We start from the raw sequence: 19,689 nt of genomic DNA, 5'->3' as shown, positions 1-19,689 counted from the left end.
ACTTTCAAGGAAACGTAAAATATTAATAAGAATGTGATGAACTGAGTAAATGTGACGCCATAAGGAAATGATGGAGAACAGGTTGGAAATATAGTGCTTTTGGAATGTACTGCATTATCAAGCTTGTGACTGTGCATTTTGACAAGAGCAGCCCTCAGATTGATATAGTAGCCAAAGGGCACTCTTCCTACTGAGAAGCCGTTTGTTTCCATTTGGAAAAGGGAAGAAAAAAAATGGATTCCAGCCTACAATCAATAGAGAAGCTTCTAGCTACTCAAGCCCTGTCTCATTCACAAGAGATCACTAATGAGTGGGGAAAAAAGCATGAGATTTGGAACAAAATGCAAAAATCACCACCTCCATATGCAACACAAAAAATGTTAAGCCTATTACAGAGCAAAAAGTGAGATTTTTTATTGGCTGTGGACAAAAAGTTAATATTTATAATTGACAACACACAAAACAAAGTCTACTTTCTAGAGAGCATGATTATTTAGGAGAATAGAAATGAGTTATAGATCTATCTATAGGGGTATCTAAAGCATCAACAGTTCAAATCCAACCCATACTAGTGGTGAATTTAAATGGTTACCATAAAATGGCTGTTCAGTGCCAGTGTAAAATGAACCTGCTGATCACAGGCCATTTCCTAGTGAACAGGTGTCTACACCACAGAAGGCACCATTATAGCTGGCACTAATTAACACAACTGTTGGCAGTCTCAGGAAAAAGGCTGAGGTCTGAATGATCATGTACAGATTATGAAAAATTCCCACTAATTAAAAAAAATCTGGCGGGGTTTGTACCCGGGCCGTTGACTAAAGGGTGCTGGTGTTGCTAGCCAAATTTCTTGCACCAAAGGTATAGGATCCCAGAGTGCAGGATTCTGCTTTAACGCAAAAAGTGTTCCAACTGGGCTAAGCGCTCCTATTACCATTGACACAGGGCAAGAGGCTACCCTACTGCATAAGTAGTAGCTGTATAAATTAAAGCTGTGCAGTGACTACTGTTGTAAAATACAAGGTAATGGATCCCTGCATATCAGAGGGCAGAACTGAGGTCTTAGATTGAAATGATAATGTTTATGAATACTAGGGTGACTATATTTCCCTGTGCTGAATATGGTACACCTGTAAAATTACTTGTATTCCAGTGAGTTCAACAGCAATCAAGCAGAACTATGCAGTACAAACCTTCAAATTAACATCAAGTTGACTGAGCCCTCGTTAAAAAGAAATACTGTGTAATTGGATTCTATTTATTTACCTTCTTATCCTTAAGACTAGGGTTCATAAGGGGAGAGGTGACACACACACACCCCTACCCCGCCCCCCACCATTCCTGAACACCTCTTTCACATGGAGGGGTGACCAACCAACCCAACCCTCCCTGCCCAGGGCTCTCCGCCCTCCATGCCTGGCTGGGCCCCCAGGAGGGACCTGCGGGCTGTGGGGGACGTGGGGGGTGGAGGGGAAATGACCTAGGCCTTGTCTTTACAAAGCTCATCTCTTCTCTCCCCTCCCATCCCCCCCCCCATGTGGCTGGAAGCTGCTTGTCCCTTCCTGTCCGCACAGTGTCGAAAGGCAGCTAACACCTCCAGGCTGCTGCTGGCCATCAACGTAACCCAGCTGTCCCCAGCTACAGCACAGGCAGGAAGGGGTGAAGCCTTAAGGATGCATTGTGCACCAGGGCCCAGGGAATCTTACTGCAGGGGCTGCAGTGAACCCAGCCAGAGAGGTGGCTCAGCAGAGGAGGGTACTAAGGGACAGGACCCGGGGCGGATGAAGAGGGTGCTAAGCCTCTGCCCTGGGGGTTGCTGTGGAGCCTGAAGATTCAGGGCATGAACATGCTGGAAATTGCTTTCATAGATTCATGGATACTAAGGTCAGAAGGGACCATTATGATCATCTCGTCCGACCTCCTCCCCTCCCCCCGCCACTCCAGAGCTTAGATGAGGGGCAGAGAGACTTCCCTGTGCCAGCACTGTGTGTGCCTTTGGTTCATGCAGGGCTCACCTCCTCCTGGCCAGTGCCCCGGGCCACAGAGTATTCGGCTTTCCCAGGGCTCTGGCCCAGCCCGAGTCAGTGAGGGAAGGAAGGAGCCGGCCCAGCAAGCTGCTGGTGAGCTGAACGCTCTGACCAGGGGTTGGCTCTCAGCACAGCGCTGGGAGTGGGACATGCCTTGCCAGGGGGATATGGAAGAGCTGCGGGGATGATGAGGCAAAGCAGGGAGATGATAGTGAGAGGGGGAGCTCATAAAGGGCCAATGGGTGGACAGCAGAGGCAACACATAACTGGCCACCGCCTGGCACCTATCCACACTCCCCAGCCACAGCAGCTCGCAGTGCGCAGCTAGCACTGGCTGGAAACAGGACGGGGGCTAGGGCACTGCTGGCCAAGAGCTGGCACACAGTGCGGGCTGCGCTAACAGACCAGCATGGGGAGTGCCCGGCCCCACGCGCTGCATCTTCGCCATGACACCAGCCTTACACACCCAACCCCATCGGCAGTCACTGCACACTCCCCGCGCTGCTGGTGGGCAGGCGGCTGACAAGCAGGGATCTGGCCAGCAGCAGGACACACCAGTAATGATGGGGCGGGGGAGACAGAAAATATGGGACAATTTGCCCATTTTAAAGAAAAAGTCAGGACACCAGCAGGAGGGCCTAAATACGGAACTGTCTTTTTAAAAACGGGATGTTTGGTCACCCTAATCAATGCCACCATATCAACACAGGGAAACTTTGCAAACTATCAATTTAAGAAGAAAAGTAGATATTAGGTTATTGGATTTAATCCAGACCAGGTTAGTGGTGACTGAAAATCTGTATGACTGAGCTGACCGATGTTCTGGGGCCTGCGTAAACTGAGTTTGCTGATTTTCCAAATTGGAATCGGTGTCCAAGTCTCAGAAACCATCATCATTAGTGGTGCTAATTGCCACCATTTCTGGGAATCTCCACAGAGGCACTAAGGATTAAATGAGCATAGAAACCTAACTCTCACTCCTCATCACCTAGAGGTCTCCTCAGATCTGAACGGAGACATACACTGGTGGGACAGTTTGGGATGAAACCCGAGATAATTGTTGTCCCCATGATACTTGCTCAATCAATAAGCAGAAACTTTCAATATCTTGTGCCAGACCTTTGACACTTTTTTACCAGCATTATATTTAAAATGTAAAGAAAAAATTACAGATTAATCTGAATTGTCTCTGAATAGTAATTAAAGTTTTCCAGGCCGTGTCAGTAGCCCTTTAGCTCACACCAGTTGCCTTCCTTCCCCACAAAGAGTCTTCCTAAGCTTTCAATTTCTTGGTTTCTGTCAGGCTGAGAAATAAACATACTTTAAAAATCCTTTTTTTTTAAAAAAAATTGACTTTGCTGACAGTCATCAATAAAATGGAAGTAACAGAAAGATGACAAAGGTTTAAACTTCGAAATAACTTTCTAAGTGCACTTACTGCAGATACTGCACATATCTGTGCTCCGCAGTCAAACTGGACAATGAAACGACCACCTGTTAACTGCTAACAATGTGTCATTACCAGTTCTCATGCCTTTTTAAAGCAATTTTGGCTCTAGCTGCCAATAATTCTGGCGACGATACTTGTGTGAACATTAAGGGCACAGAAAGCCAAAGGCAGAAAACTGACAATACAGTTTGTGCTTGGACTGCTAATAAGTAAGTGAATACTATGATTTTTCTAATTCCAAATAATTACTTAATCTCATGGGGGAAAAATCCAGATACATATTTTTAAGCAATGCAATCTACAGTATTTAAATATAAGCTTCAGTTCGGTGAGATTTCACACCAGATACTTTCAAATTTTTAAACTGTTTAAACAGCCTCTAACAAGAAAGAGGCCAATCACAATTCTCTAAGGTCTAAAAAAGAAATGTAGACTAAGTTTATGTCATTGGTGGTGATCAGTTTCTTCTGTTCTGTCTCTTAAATCATTGTTGAGTGAAATATAAGAATTATACCATGAAAACAAAAACGGTCAGCAAATGGTGAGACGGTTGTAAGGCACTTTGCCATTAACTCTAGTTGAAATAGAATCAGGCCCTTAGACTGTTTCACGGCTTGTTGAGCCTTTTTTAAAAGGTGTAGCAAAGAATACAATGTAATAATACAATAAAAGACATAGAAGAACATTCTTACATGCTACAATCAAACCTGCTTTACACTCCATTAAAAAGAGAAAAACAAATCTATTCAACTGGACAAGCTACAGAAACCAAATATGGCTATAGGTTTCAAAATGAGGGAGTTAACTGAATTTACTTTTGTATATACATATGTAATTCTCACTGTTGTTACGTATATTTACACCCATTTATCAAGGAGAATAAATCACCCATCCATCTAGCTGTGGTATTTCTAAGGCTTGTATCACCTTAACATTTAATACCACGATCCTGCAGAGAGTTATGCACAGGCAAATTCCTGTGCCTGCACAGAGCTCCACCACTTGTGTGAATTTCAAGGCACATGGGAAACTGAGTTTATCTTAGAATCGGTACATGTATCTCATATAGAAAAAGGGAAACAATTCTAGTTTTGAGGGTGTGTATGGCATCAGGAACCCATGAAAAAGCTCTGTGCCTTTAGTCCTCACAAAATCATCAACATCTCAATACAATTTCAGAAAAAAAGATTATCTGGAGCAGAATAAATCAACACTGGTTTCAGAGAATTTTCCCTTATAATCATCCTAGGCAAATAAAGTAAAACTTCAGACTTTTGGAATTTAGTTTTTTTCATAAAATTATAGTAATGTTTCTAGTTGTCTGAAGCAAAGGATCTGCCTTTTCCGGTACACAACTGAAGTGCACAAACTTCTATCAGATAAAATTCCTCTATCAAAATTAGTTATTTTCCTGAAATAGAAATAAAGTCATTGTAATAGAATGTTAGGATAGGATCCATGACTCTTACTTTTAAAATAAACACCTTGGATATATGTCTTTGCTTCATGTGAAATTTATTTAGGTTAGAAGACAATGTCCCCGCAACTCAGATACCTGCAGATAAAAACTGTCCTTTGCTTAGACGTAAGTTATTTACCCAACAAGGGCAAAAATAGGCCCTAATATTAAGTTCCTAGTTTCATTACATTTTATGCATAAAACAAATTATCTTATACAAACCGTTATTTAGTTTAAAAAACTTACTTAGAGATCTTCTGTGTTCAGACTTTGGTTCTTTGGACTCTGTACTTAAGCTGCTCAGTAATTCACTGCTAGAGGATCTTTGAAGTTTGAACTCCAGATTTCTTGGTGTACAACTCTGTTCTTTTGGCTGGAAATAATGATTTTTTTAAAAAAATATTATATGGAACAATTAAGTACAAAATTACAGAACATTCATAGAATCAGAAACGGATAGACACTTATACCAGATGATATAATGAATATTTAAGTTAAGGAAAGTGTAATACAAAACCTGTTCACCATAAGACTGCTGTTTTATAACCCTTACAGTTGGTTTTAATTTCTCAGATAAATTTCAGATGCTAAATTGGAAAACAAAAGGCCTAATTTTTTATGTTGGTGACTGAAATGATTTCCCCACTGCATGTGTTTCCAAAGGGTGTTTCTGAATTATTGCAAAGAGGAAGTTTGTTTAAAATAGTCTGGCTTCCTATCTTGGAAATTACAGTAACTGTTGAGTTTCAAGTACCACTAATGTGTGATTGGATTCAGTTTGAATGCATTTTGGAGGTGGAGAGAAGGAGAGGACTCAACGATCCCCTCTTGTCCTACTTCACCCATATGGAAAGCAACCAGAATGGGACTGGTCTCTTACAACAAGAGGGGAGGTGCTATTGTAGCTGATAATACTCAACACCCCAAAAGAGGTATGACCAGGCAAAATGGAGATGTAATCACTCTGGTGTCCACAAGCTCAGATGAATTTTTAAAGATAAATGCACGTTGCACCTTTTCATAGTTATAGTGGGGGGCATGGATCAGCGTTCACGTTGCCCTCCCGGTTGGTACCCGGACCAAACCAGGGAAGCTAATGATCTAACCAGCAGACCAAATTTGGTGATGAATCCTGGTCATGTGGTACCTCAGGCACATTGCACATACACTAAGAAGACAGTGACAGCAGCTGCTGCATCTGTGTATAATCCTCAGTCCACGCTGACTTGATAACATGCACATGCCACTGTCCTGCATGGACAACATGGGGCAGACACTCATCTGGTATAAACTGTCATATCTCCACTGATGATGATAATTTACATCAGCTGAGCAGCTACCTTTATGTATTTCTTTGTACTGCCCACCAAAGAGACTCAGCCCCTTAAAGCCAGGATTTCACCCTTAGAGGCATGTTAAAAAAAATCCCAGCAACTGAATTTATGGGAGCTTAACTGAACAACATAAGCAAGAAAGAGCTTCCAGAGAAACTCCACCCAAAACGCTCCAATAGTATATAAGTGACAGTATATTTGACCAATGAAATACAATGTATGAAGACATACATCCTCATATCAAACTTCCCTTGGCTGATTATAGCTTGCAGGTATTACATTGTTTATAGCTCTTTAAAGAAGCTGTAGCCATGTACAAATTAACCCTTTTGGATGTGTCACATAGACCATGTTCACATAGACCAGTTTCAGGTAACATCAACTCAGTTTCAGCAAAATCCCCTGGAAAATTCAGCAAACAAAGATAACTTTTCTTACTACATTTTGCAGTATTCAAGAGGGGTCAATGTCCTATAAAAAGAAATCTGCTCTTGGATCAGGCATAGACAGAAAAAAGGGATTTGGAATTTATACTGAGTATAGCAAAAAGAAAAAAAGAAAAAACTATGGCTGAATTGGGTTGGGTAATTAAAAATGGTTTTCAGAAAATACAGCCATGCTTATTTCTAGAAGAAAAACCCCAGCCTTCCTGGGAGAATAACAGCAATCAGTTACAAAGGAATATTATTTGCTAGTGCTATTCTTGTGAATAAGTAATATGAAAATGCATAAAAGGCTCAAATGTATTAAGAGTTCTATTGAAGATTATATACTGTAGGCTGCATAAACAGAAAATGTAAAAATTCATTAGTTATTAAGCGCTTGTGTGCTTTTACAACCCACAGTAAACCAATGCCCTTGTTATTCCAGAGAAATAAATGCAGCATTCTGTTTTAAGACAGGAATCAAATGACTTTTTAGTTCAACAACCTTGTTTATCTGACTTTTTTTTTGTACAAGATATACATACATACATATTTATATATCCTTCAAATAAAGGAAAGTCTCTCTAGCTAGCTAGCTTTCTGCCTGTCTAAAACCTGTATAGATGCCTAAGCAAATGAAGTTTAAATTACCACATCTTAATTAATAAAGGTAACAGCCAAAACAAATACATACCAATCTGTCAATTGCATTTTTGATAGCGTGGAACCAATCCAATATGATGAAGTCAATATCTGACTGAAGGAGGAACTCATTTCCTGATATTGTTGTGATCTGGTTGCAGGAAGGGGGGAAGAAATGACAGGTAAGCAAACCAGGCAAGATAGATCATTGTATTTTATTTTATTTTTGGTAATATATATTCTCTCACACACTGAAATGCTTTCTTTTTGTGCCAGTAATTATCTCTTAGAGAACTGGGAGTTACCAAGCAGTTTTGAACCTCTCTTGAAAACTGTTAGTCTATGTCACAACAAATGACTTATTGTCTCAGTAATATAACTATTAAATACAAAGAATACTAAAATAATGTTAATGTGACACAAGCTAAGAAAAGCCAGGGAATTCAAAGTTAAGACAGACGGTTCAAATTTAAGTTAAGGCTCTCTGGAAAAAAATGCACATGCGTGTGTTAGAATTAATTGTGAATTTCCTATCATTTTAGACTTCTGTTTCAACTCTGCTAGCATTTTTTTATATTTGATTTCTCTATATTGAAGATTATAAATATATTTATCTAAGACCCCAGCATGCCTCTTTCTGAACACTTCAGTCAAAGTAACATTAATGTTATTTATTTTTTAAAAAAAAAAACATACAGATATATCTACAGCAAAGTAATTAGGAGCCCATTTACCAAGAAAAATAGTTTATTTGAATACAAGTCAATTTACATTTTGACCCCCCACACTGGGAATATTTACCAAAAGAATATTAATTCCCCTGACATGCAGCTCTACACTCTAATGTAGCTGGTAATATTTGATGCAAATATGCAGACATTATCTTTCTCTCAGTCTGAACTTTTTCTGAAGTGTTATAGGAATTATTCATATTTTGACAAAGAGACACAGATAATGCCCATGTCATCACATAGAGAGATTGTGCATGAAAGATTCAGAGTATAGGGGATGTACAAGTGGTCTATAAATTTGGCCATTCATTCAGACATGCTCCAAACTTTAAAACTGGGGACCAAATCCTGAGGCTCTTACTTAAGTCTTTCACAAGCAAGAATCTCACTGAAATTTTTGTCCAAGTAAGGAATGAGGAAAAATGTAATAAGGTTGGCAAGATTTGGACTTGGATGTTCATTTAAACAGAGAGACATGATATGGTGTGGTGTTACTGTCTAGTCTCACTACACCTGGAGTTCATTTTAAGGCATCAAGGTGCAAAGGCCAAGTGTCATTATCACCTAAGCTGCAATGCTATTAATTTGACCACACCCTGGAGTGCTTAATTGCTAGTCAAACCTTCATCGTGGAGTGATATCCACAAGCACAGACCCTTATGACCACATGAGTCCCATTGATATCAGCACACATCATTTCCCCATCTCCTCTTCCCTGCCATGACACCAGAAAAGGTGGCAAAAGGCAATGCGGCCCAAGGCTTTAACAACTGTTCTGTGACTCTCTCTGGTTTGAGGAAACCTCTCTAAAAGGTGGTTCCAGAATCAGCAGCAGCTAAGGAGACTCTTGGCAGCACAGCTCCATGAAGCCATCCTGTCAGAGAGCTAAAGAAGGTGGGGCAAAAGGTCCAGGACCTAGTTTCAAGTCACAGGGCTTCTGTGCAGATATACATCTGCAGACTCCTGCAGATCCACTGGGATTCCTGGGCACTGGAAGTGGACATGCTGCCCATTCCATCATGAGCAGGAAGGAGATGACAGACTTTCAGAATGATTGGGGAAAATTCAGAGCCCCTTCCAGAAAGGAGACGATCAGCCCATAGCTGATTATATTAATCCCTAGCATAATCACTATCATGTAGATCTCAAATTCACTGATTCCCAACGCCAGTGTTGTTATCCTGCTTGTGAACTAAAAAGGTAAGATCCCGCTCTCTTTTTTTAGCAACAGTACAAATTCAAAATCCAATTTAAGGTAACCAGAACTCTGATTATGTCTCTGGTTTATACTGAAAGCTTTTGAGTTATAAATGTATTACATAACATCACAATTTATTAACATACACATGCAGAAATTAATTCAACCAAACACAGAAGACAATCCAATCTAATACATCTCTTTCAGTATAAACAAATAATTATTACAATAATAAAAAGGAATAACATTTTCAAAGTAAGAGCAACATACATTATTAGATTTACTGTATTTTGAAGGCTAAAGAAGGACACAACATAGTTCAGTCTTCCGTTCAGTAAATTCAGGCTTTATTAAAATACAAGTATTTCAACATTGCAACAACATTGTACCGTATGATATGAAAAAGAGACACTTCATTGCTAACAAGACGAAAACAAAATACATTTTGAAAGTTTCTGTGTCTGAACGTGTTATTGTAAACTCATATATAAATGGTGATTTATGAATAAATCAGTAAAATAGATCACAGAATTGTAGGAAGATAGTTCATTCAAAATATACTTCCTGTAAGATATAGTTCAAGTCCGTTTCTCTCTTTCTTCATACTAATCTTCACAGTAACTAGGCAATTTCAAGAAGACTGCTACTGCTCTCTACAGTTTAAATGCATCCACTTCTTAATTACAGTCAGTAATTGACTTTGTTCTGCTCCATTCCAGTCATTCACAGGAAAGCAGTTTCAAAGGCTTTGGCTGGTAAATCCCATTTAATGTGTAGGTTTCCCATCCCACTTTTATATATTACCTCTTTAGGATTTCTGATAAATGGTTCTTGGAAAGGATTGCTAAACCATACTTGCACTTTGAACAATCAAATTTCCAACACCCTTGGGAAAAGACATCAGTAAAGAATTCTAGCTTTGACTAAACCTTGTGATTGAACAATTTATGATCACTGCCCTAAATGCTGTATAACTAACAAGTGTAAATAGTTCAATATTAAGGCAGGCTAACACGCCATCTCTGTATCAGGCATAGCTGAAATAAACATAGGGACTAGACAAAAATGAAACACAACTCTGCAAAAGTATGAAGAGCTCTAGCTAGAGCTGCCAGTCTCCATTTTGCCTATTACTCCTCTTATTTAAATATCTCCTGAAATCCCTTCTCTCTGCATATCATGTTTTCAAGGCATGTATTCTGGCAACTATGTGTTGATGTACCTTTAACAAATTGCTGATATTGTCAATACATACTAGATACCTAAAAGGAATAAATAACTTGTATAGCGCTCTGTTATTTGGGGAGGGAGTGTCATCCAGTGGTTAGAACAGAAGACTAGGAATCAGGACTACTGGGTTCTCTTTCTGGCTCTGTCATTGACTTGCTATGAAGACAGTATACCATAGACCACCTTCCCTTCCATTGGTCATTGAGTAACATTCTTTTGGGCAACTGCAACAATTGCTTATGGGGAAAATATTTTTAAGTATTTTTAGTGCAATTTTGGAGATGGAATCAAGGGGGAGAAGCCAGCATGACATTATTAGCCAGCTTTCCACAGGCCATTGGTGGCCTGGACCTCAGTTTGGTAACCATTGTACTAGTTCAAGGGAGCCACAAGGGCATTTTTACATAATCTCCAAGATATTGCTTGAAATATCTGTATTTCTATTTGCATACACATTTCTATACGCACATTGCTTTACTTTCTACGTTTGCTTTAGCCACATTTAATAAGGTAGAAGCAATTTTAAAGATGCTATTGACATACAATATATATAAGAGCCTTGGAAACTCCAGGGAGGTTAGGAGAGAAATTCATATGAGAGAACAAAAAGACAAAACAAACTTATAAGTGCACTTATATCAAAGTGCACATGTTCATCTCTAACATATTTAAGGCCTGTTTTTAGTGATAGGCTAATTTCAGACAGTCTAGAGCAAACCTTGATACAGGGCACCTAGCAGTGAAGTGAAAAGTCCACTGGGGGTGAATGGTGGGAAGAAGTGGAAGCAAAAGATGGATCAACCTCTCCTCTGAAACTGGAGGGGCTTGAAGGAGAAGCCCAGAAATCAATGTGGTAGTTGGTGATAAGACCAGGGCCCATGGGGAATGTGGCCATTCAATGAGTCCTTGCTGTAGCTATTACCATTTCTCTGGAGCTCTCAGTAGAACACAGTTCTGTCCCCCATCAAGGGAAGATAATTTGGCCTTATATAGCACTTTCATTTCTGAGGATCTCAAAGCACTTTACAGACATGAATGAATTAAGCCTGACACCAATCCTGAGAGACAGGTAATATTAATCCCAATGTACAGATTGTGAAATGGAGGCACAGCAATGTTAAGTGACTTCCCCAAATTCATAGCCAAGAAAAAAACTTAAGTCCAGAACCCAGACCTGTGCTTAAGTCACAAAAACATCCTTCCAGTCACAATAAACACAAGATATGAGATCATTGCCGGAAATATACCATATATCTGAAAGCTTTTAAAAAGGAAACAATAGCAAAGAATCACGAACTAGTATTACAGAGCTTATCAGTTGAATTCTGAGTAGCCCATCTGCGCTTTATGAATATCTGCATCAGAATGGGGAGGAGACAGAGCATAGGCTGGGACATGGAATCACCCTACAGCAATTACTTCAGGCTGAGGCTGCAACACTCCCTTATGAACCAGTACACTCTTAATGTAGGGGGATGACAAAAAGATGAACCCAGTGCAGAACTATAGTTCCTTGCACAGTTCACTCCTTAAAATGTCTTGAGTGCTGGGATGCAGGTAGCCTATGTAGAACCATGCCTGTTGACATTCCAGGGTCTGAAACCCATCATGGGCTCCAGGGAGCCTATAAATGCAATGTAACAGTCTTGTTCACTGGATGTCATCTGGTACCTATGCACCCAGCATTTCCCCCTTAGTGAACAGAAAGTATTTTAATTGTGAATTAGTGGACACCTTTATGTTTGGAATTTCGGTGATGTTCCTCTTGCAGAGATTCACCCACATCATTTCATAGGGCATAGGGTTTACCCCCCTGTGAGACAGGTGGTAGGAGACCCTGATTCTCTGAAACAGTAATGACCCAATTCACATGCTCCCCAACCCTTGAACTCTGGAAATGTGTGTCTATTGTACCATGTTCCCAAGGCTGCCCTTCAGTCATTGCTAGCCGTCCTGATCCCTCTCATGGAAAGGGGGCACCGAAAGGATAACAAAGCTCCATGCTGTTTATTTTCCTCAGACATTTTGGAGAGCCAAGCATGGAGTTCCTCTGCCCCACATAGGGCCACCTTATTCCCCAGCTCAGCCAGTCACCATGCTTAGGAAAGAAATGGTGCTGTGGAGGTGGTTGACCTCCCACCTTTTCATGTTGGGGAGCAGCTATCTCCATGCACAGATCTGGGGGTTATGATTTTCTCCTCATATAATTATACAGCAATGCACTGCCCCCCCCCCCCCCCCACCTCCAACCCTATTGACACATGCCTGGGCCTGCAAATGCCTGAATTTCACCCAGAAACAAAAGGTTAAGAAATTAGGTTTTTTCCCCTTTTCTTTACATTTATCATTAGAGTATAGCATAATTTTGGTACAGAATACAGCAGATATTCATGGGTTTATCCACACCCTAAGTGAGCAGAAGTAGAATTTTAATTAAAATAAAGTTTGGAGATATTTGGCACTTCTTAGTGGTTTAATTAATTTGGTATGAATTGTATTTGAATTGAATTAAACAAAAACAGAGATCTGTAGTTTTTTTTAAAACACCTCAAAAGTGTATTTCATTGCTAGAAATTAATCTAAATTATTTTCTCTTTGATAATCAAGTCTCTTGCCATGTTTGTGCTGAATGAGTAAGCAGTAAAAAGAAGACTATATAAAATACTTATTTGTGCTCTACTATAATGACGTAAATATGCAAACAATGAACAAAATGAACAAAAGCAAAGAAAAAATCAGTATTCTACTGCATTTTATTCACCTTGCATCACATACCCATGCTATGATATCGCCTATCAAGCTAACATTGTCATGGTTATGCTAATAGTTAAATTACTTAGTGGACTGAAAGGTGTTTATGACCACTACGGAAATTACATTATCAGACAGATTGTCTGTCTCAAATTACAGTCTGGCTTAACTAACCTCTAATAGTCCTTCTGACATGTCAAGCAAAGTTAATATAAAAATGAGGGTGAAATATCAATTTGAAGAAAAAGGTCTTCTATCAGCTCTCCAAAAAAATGTTTCTTGTTAAAACATTTTGTGAGAAAGTATTTGTCTTGTGTTCCCAATGTTGCTAGATGTTAAGTAAATATATGCTGATTGCAAAAAAGTTGCTTTGGCAACTCTTTTATTAAAATGCATTTGTAACCCCCATCTGTCATGAAAGTTTTGAAAAGTTTGTTTACTTTGGATAGCCGCCTTATCCAAGGTTACCCCAGCAAACAATGATGGCAGTCTTCAGAAGTTGTGTGAGGAACAAGCCACTGGGGATCCATTTTTGTTTTAATTGGCACACACAAACACTTTTCTGGTCTGTCAAAAAGATCAAACTAATATGCATGGAGGGTGTTATATTCTCAGCTTTTGGGAGTAGTAAAGCTCCCTTTATTTAAGTAATTTAAATGATAGACTGCAAAAACTTTGCAAGTCAAAAACATGTTTTATACTTTCTTTGGGAATATTTGTTTTGAGCAACAGCAAATGTTCTACATATCTAACAATGTTGAACCTTATGTTATAATTACCCTGATTCTTTTGACGCTTCAAATAATTGTTACTAAATCCAAACATTGCTAAATAAAAGAGGCAACAAATAACTCCTGCATTTTTACAACTTCCCCAGTGTTAACAATTGTGAGCCCATTTTATTCCAGAAGTTATGGGATATGTTTTCAGTGTGTTTAGGTCTGATTGATTTCGTGTACATTTGGTGAAAACCTCAGTAGTGCCATCAGATCAAAACAAGCTGCTCAAGTAAGTAATTTGTTATTTTACACAAATGTTTGGGCTACAAGAAAGAGTGGTTTTCAAGTGGATACAAAATTCTACTGGTTTGAGGTCAAACTTACAAGGAAGAGTGCTTTCTTAATTGACATTGAGATGTCTCTTTGATACCCCCAAACAATTTTGCCCTCAGAGTTCTTAGAATAGACACTTCTTCAGCATAATAAAATCCTCTGTACTCAAAGTTTGGATTGTTCAAAAGAGAAGATGTGTCTCTGAGTCTAATTCTTTCCTCTTTCACTTACCCTTTACCAGTTAATTGCACCAGTTACTCCTGAATAACACCAGCATTAGTGAGGAGAGACTCCAGTCCTATATATGCATTATAGGGCAGATTCTTTCCCTTCTTCCTGGTCTATGAAGGATCCCTGAGGCAGTAGAATGGATCTGATTCCAATTCCAAAGCAGATGGATGGTATTTGGGAAACTCCGGAAGGGGAAACAGACCTTCTGACCAGCAGCAGCACAGGTAGAAAGGCAGGGAAGAAATGGGCTGGAGCTGGTAGAGCCTATGCTCCGCAAATAAGTCAGCTATTGTCCCCTGTGTGAGTCACAAGAATATACAGAGATGAGAAGGCTCTCATAGCCTGTCTTAGAGGGTTAACATGCAGAGAACTGTAGGTATAGAGGACTCGTCCCCCTTAGCTTGTGCAGAACACCTTAATGCCAAGCCTGGCTACTCAGATTGGGAGCTGAGATAAAAGGACTGTTAGAGGTTAGTAAAGCCAGACTGTAATTTGAGATAGACAATCTGCCCATTGCATATCAAATTGAATAAAGTTGAATTTTCACCATTATCATTTAAGTTATAATTATTTCTAGTCACCTTTTTTTCAACTCACAAGCAACAGTTTCCATGATAGTCTTCAATTAAAAAATATTATTGCTCTTCTGGTTGAAGAAGTAACTGATGAAGGATTATAAATAATGCCCAAAGTTACAAGCTGAGAGCACTTTTATCCAATCAACGCCACATTTTACTCCAATAGGGCACAAATGATTAATTCCAGAAATCCTGTTCAGTCTGTGTCTGGCTAGTCTTTTTGTCAGCAAAATACTACTGGCCAGCTTGGATGTCAGTATTGTCAAACTATTTTTAATGACATGATCATGTCTTGGCCTTTGAAGTTGTGTTTTTCCACTGACAAGTATAATACGTTTTCTCTCTCTCTCTCTCTCTCTCTTCTCCTCTTCCCTCAGGGAAGAATGGAAATGTACAATGAACACAGAAACAGACCATGCTGGATGTCATGACATTGAACGTGCTCTCTTGCAAACAGCAGCCAACCCGGCCGTTCACCACTAAGACCCAGCATCAAGCACCAGTGTTGCACTCCCAAAAAGAGCTGGTTAATGTATGTTAGGATTGAGCACCTTCAACTGAGCCTGAAGACTAGCCAGGCCAGCCTGTTGGCTCCCTGTTCCACTTCCTGTCCCCCTCAGCCTGGTTCTAACCATTGAGCTAGGTTGCTGGTGCTTGCCCCTGACAGTGGAACTGATGACACACTTCTGGCTTTCCCAGCTACAAATGATGTAATGGGAGTGGGGCACATTAGACTTCTGTCGGTCATTCAGGCAAGGGAGATGGAGATGGCCGCCATCAAGGCATAACGGTTTTAAAACAGAAAGCATTAGGAAGGTAGGAAGGGGGAGAGGGAGACAAAGGCAAGGGAAGTAGGAAGGAAGATAGACAGAACAAATGATTGAAGATGGAGAAGCAAGAGAGATAATCAAGACACAATTTAACAATACTCTCTGACTAAATGGGGAAACAGGGGCAAAGAAAATTGTGCATATTGTTCAAAGATTTAAGACAGAGTAATATAACACAACCTTCTCCAGGATACTTTTTCCCTTGCGGCAATATTTTCCTGCTATTGCCTTCACAATCTGTATCTATATATTACACATACACACACATATTGGCAGTGGTTTCTTTGAGGAACGCCATCTTTCTTAGATTTACCAGCGGGACAAGATATTGTGATTAATAGTCCTGCTGTCCAATTTTATATGCACGTTATCACACATTATGATATATATGAATGAAACGCAACATAAGTCACTGTACCAAACAACATCAAAAGGATGATGTGTGCTATGTTTTCAGTACAATCAGTCTAAAGGATATACATGTTTGTTTATTTGTTTTAAATACTGCATGCGTGTACATTTTGTTTTGTTGACACTGTAGATTTATTCAACAGTAGCAGAGAATATTTACAACTACATTACTTGAAGGCAAAAGCAGGTACTGCTGTGGGTATTTCATTTACTCACACACATGTCCTATTAATAAGTGCTGAGATTACACAACAGGAGAAAGAGACATTGCTATAAGTATCTTTATACTTATAGTAACGTATTTGGCCATGATTATAAGTGTTTATAAAACATTTGAGAATCGTTCCTTGTCTACTTATACTAATGAGAACACCTGTTAACTTTAGAGCTGCACAGACTTATTTGCATTGAATTCAGGTTTTTGCACACTATACATTGCTTTTGAAACAATTAAATGTTTACAGAGAAATATAGCTAAAAGAGGAACAGCAGCTTGAATGCCCTCCAGCCCAAATCAGTGCTAATCCAGGTTTGAGTGAAAAACAGAAATCTGCTGAATTATAATAGTGATGCTAATTCTGTTAGCAGTGAACAAAGGTGTACCTGAAAAGTATGGAACGCAGATGTGTATTTCTTATTTGTGGGGAGAAGTACCCACTGCTGAGAGAAGTAGTTCATAAGGATGAAATAGTGGTACTGAATATATATTTTTCTCATTCTTATTTTTGCTGCCTCCTTTGCATGAAGTGTTTTTCTTCTTTTTCTCTAATGATATTCCTTCCACATAATGGAAATGCAGCATGTGTAGTCAGTCCTCTAAAAGAGTTGTTCACACTACTTTATTCATTTGTCATTAGACAATGCAATAGAAAAATGCAAGAATCCTTCTAAAGCTAGAGACCCAAACACCATTCTCTACTATGGAACTTTTCTCATCTGGCCAAGGGCAAGGGAGGCAAAAGGTCTCTTCCCTCAAACCAGGTCTGCTGAATGATAGTGTAACATTGTGCCAGGATAGCTGGCTTTTGGGATTCTATTTAACAATGATACGAAACATCAAAGCTGGTCCATGATAGGAACATGTATCGTGCCAGCTGTGTCAAATTCTTAATCTTAGCTGGCAGGAATGTAAATCTATGATGGTTATCTTTACTTTTCTTGCACAGAGCAACTGGAAAACATACACACAAAATCTGTGCTTTCATCTTCATCTCTCCATCCTCATCAGCACAAAAATACTGGAAAAATAGGAAAAGTTACAGCTTACTATAAATTGTGTGAAATAAGGCTGTTTCATTCATTCATTTAGGAAAATGTTTCTGTAAACTAGTATTTTCTTTCCATTATCTGCAAAATATATTCATTAAAATCTTTTTACTTAGTTATTTAACATTTTAAATTTAAAATGATGTTGTTGATATTTACTAAGAATGTAATTATATTGTTAGGATCTAAATGAGCTATGTAGTTTAAAAATTAACTATTTTGTTAGACAGTACTTACACAAGTATTTATATTTATACAGCAACTGGTAGGTATGGACAGATATCCATGCTATACTTCATAAAGACCAAAGACACACTAAATGAGGGGACACAATCCTGGAACAATTATTCAGTCCTAAGGATCTGGAATCAATTTTACTTTATAAGAAATTCAGGATCACTGAATAATCTGGAGCATGGGTTTCTTTTAAAGAGCACAGCTGCCATTCAGTATGTAAATTTGCTAGTCTAGGGATCCACAGAATGGACTTTTGCATCTCAAAATCCCAGGACAGGTGATGTTGCAATCCCTAGATATCAAGTTTGGAAACAATTAGAGGATCATAGGATTCCACTTTTTCTCAACTCTGGAACTGCATTGACAGCTGTGGACAAGCATTGGCCCATAAATACACATGGAATTCTAAGTAGTATTGTAGCAATGCCATAAATAAATAGCCCAAAATATTATTTCACAATATCAGACAATCAAAATTTCTGTCATTTGAAAATAGCTGTCTCCAGGTAGCTCTTATAGGGAAAGGCAGAAAATAACATGTCACTCATTATAAATGCACTAATGCTGAAATTCTCCCTTTACAAAACTTCAGCAATCTTTATAGGGGTTGTGAGAAATTAATTTCAATACCTTCTACCAGCCATAAACCACCCACAAACCTGCACTGCAGGCCCTCCTCCTCAACATCTTCCACTGTCCTGCAAATTATAACAGGGTTTGGGGCTACTGGATCTAATAAATGTAGATTCAGTGATCCAGACCTTGACTTACCCTCCCTATGCCTCAGCCTATTCAGAGCCAGAATGGAGAGACCATCTATAGAGATTCCTTTCATGGAAGCATAATCTGTATCTGTCAGTGCAGCATCACTTTGATGTTTTGTGCGAGGCCTCCAAGCCTCCAATGAATTTCATCCTAAAAGTGCGGCTTCTAAAACTCCTGACATATCTGTGGGACCACCAAGTTCCCTGGTGAGTCAGGATTTATTGAGCAAATTAATCTCACCTCAAGTTGGTTAAGGGACATATTGAGAAATCACCCTCACAACTTTCTTAAAACATGTCATGATATTATTTGCTTTATGGACAATAATAGAGATGGAGAACAGACCAACCTGTCACAAAAGATTATTGAAAAAAAAAATGATACAGGCTCTGAAAGTATTAACTCTAACCAGAACTCAAACTACTTTCCTGCCCACCCCCAATACAAGGAAAAATACAGCATATTGTGTGGGACAAGTAGAAACATTGATTAAAGTTGAAAGTCTGAAAACGGAGAATTTTAAATGAACCAGGCAGACTATTTTCTTAAACTGTAGCCAGTCCAGCTGAAGAAAGAACACATCGGAAACCACCATTAAACAAGACATGACTATTGTCTTTTAGTGACTTCTCTCAAGGTGATGAGAATGGACTCAGAAATGAATTATTATCATTTGTACTGTGGTAGCACCTAGAAGGCCCACTCAGCACTGGGGTCCCATTATGCTCGGCACTGCACACACGCACACAGAGTGAAGAGAGAGCGCCTGTCTCAAAGAGCTCGCTATTTGAATATAAGAGAAAAGATAACTGCTGGGTACCATAAACAGATGAGGGGAGCACACAGTAACAGTGATATGGTTATGATTAGCATAAGGCACAATCATAGGATGGAGGTTAATGGAAATTTTCCCACAGTTCCCAACCAAAATGAAATCCAAGATACTTCAGTGGGTTGAAATTTATCAACTCATTCTCAGTGACACTGTTGTCTGCGTCAAGTGAGAAATTATAGTAATTTTTGGTTTCAGATGGAGCTAAAAATTAGAATGCAGGAACATAACTAGAGTGAT

The 19,689-nt window shown here is 39.2% G+C and overlaps 1 protein-coding gene across 7 annotated transcripts in view; it reads right to left on the bottom strand.

Annotated features, from left to right (window-relative positions):
* Positions 1-19,689, bottom strand: part of ARHGAP15 (Rho GTPase activating protein 15) — a 463,932-nt gene that overhangs the window by 211,083 nt on the left and 233,160 nt on the right. For all 7 annotated transcript variants that reach the window (XM_073305398.2, XM_073305399.2, XM_073305401.2 and 4 more), the window contains 2 exons: positions 7,390-7,488; positions 5,183-5,309 (listed from right to left, as the gene is read on the bottom strand). In XM_073305398.2, the coding sequence (XP_073161499.1) occupies positions 5,183-5,309; positions 7,390-7,488 (226 nt within the window). The remainder of the gene's footprint in view (positions 1-5,182; positions 5,310-7,389; positions 7,489-19,689) is intronic.

The sequence above is a fragment of the Lepidochelys kempii genome, chromosome 11 (genome assembly GCF_965140285.1).
Source record: "Lepidochelys kempii isolate rLepKem1 chromosome 11, rLepKem1.hap1, whole genome shotgun sequence".
NCBI classification, from domain to species: domain Eukaryota; kingdom Metazoa; phylum Chordata; order Testudines; family Cheloniidae; genus Lepidochelys; species Lepidochelys kempii.
This window is presented reverse-complemented; position numbering and strand designations above follow the sequence as displayed.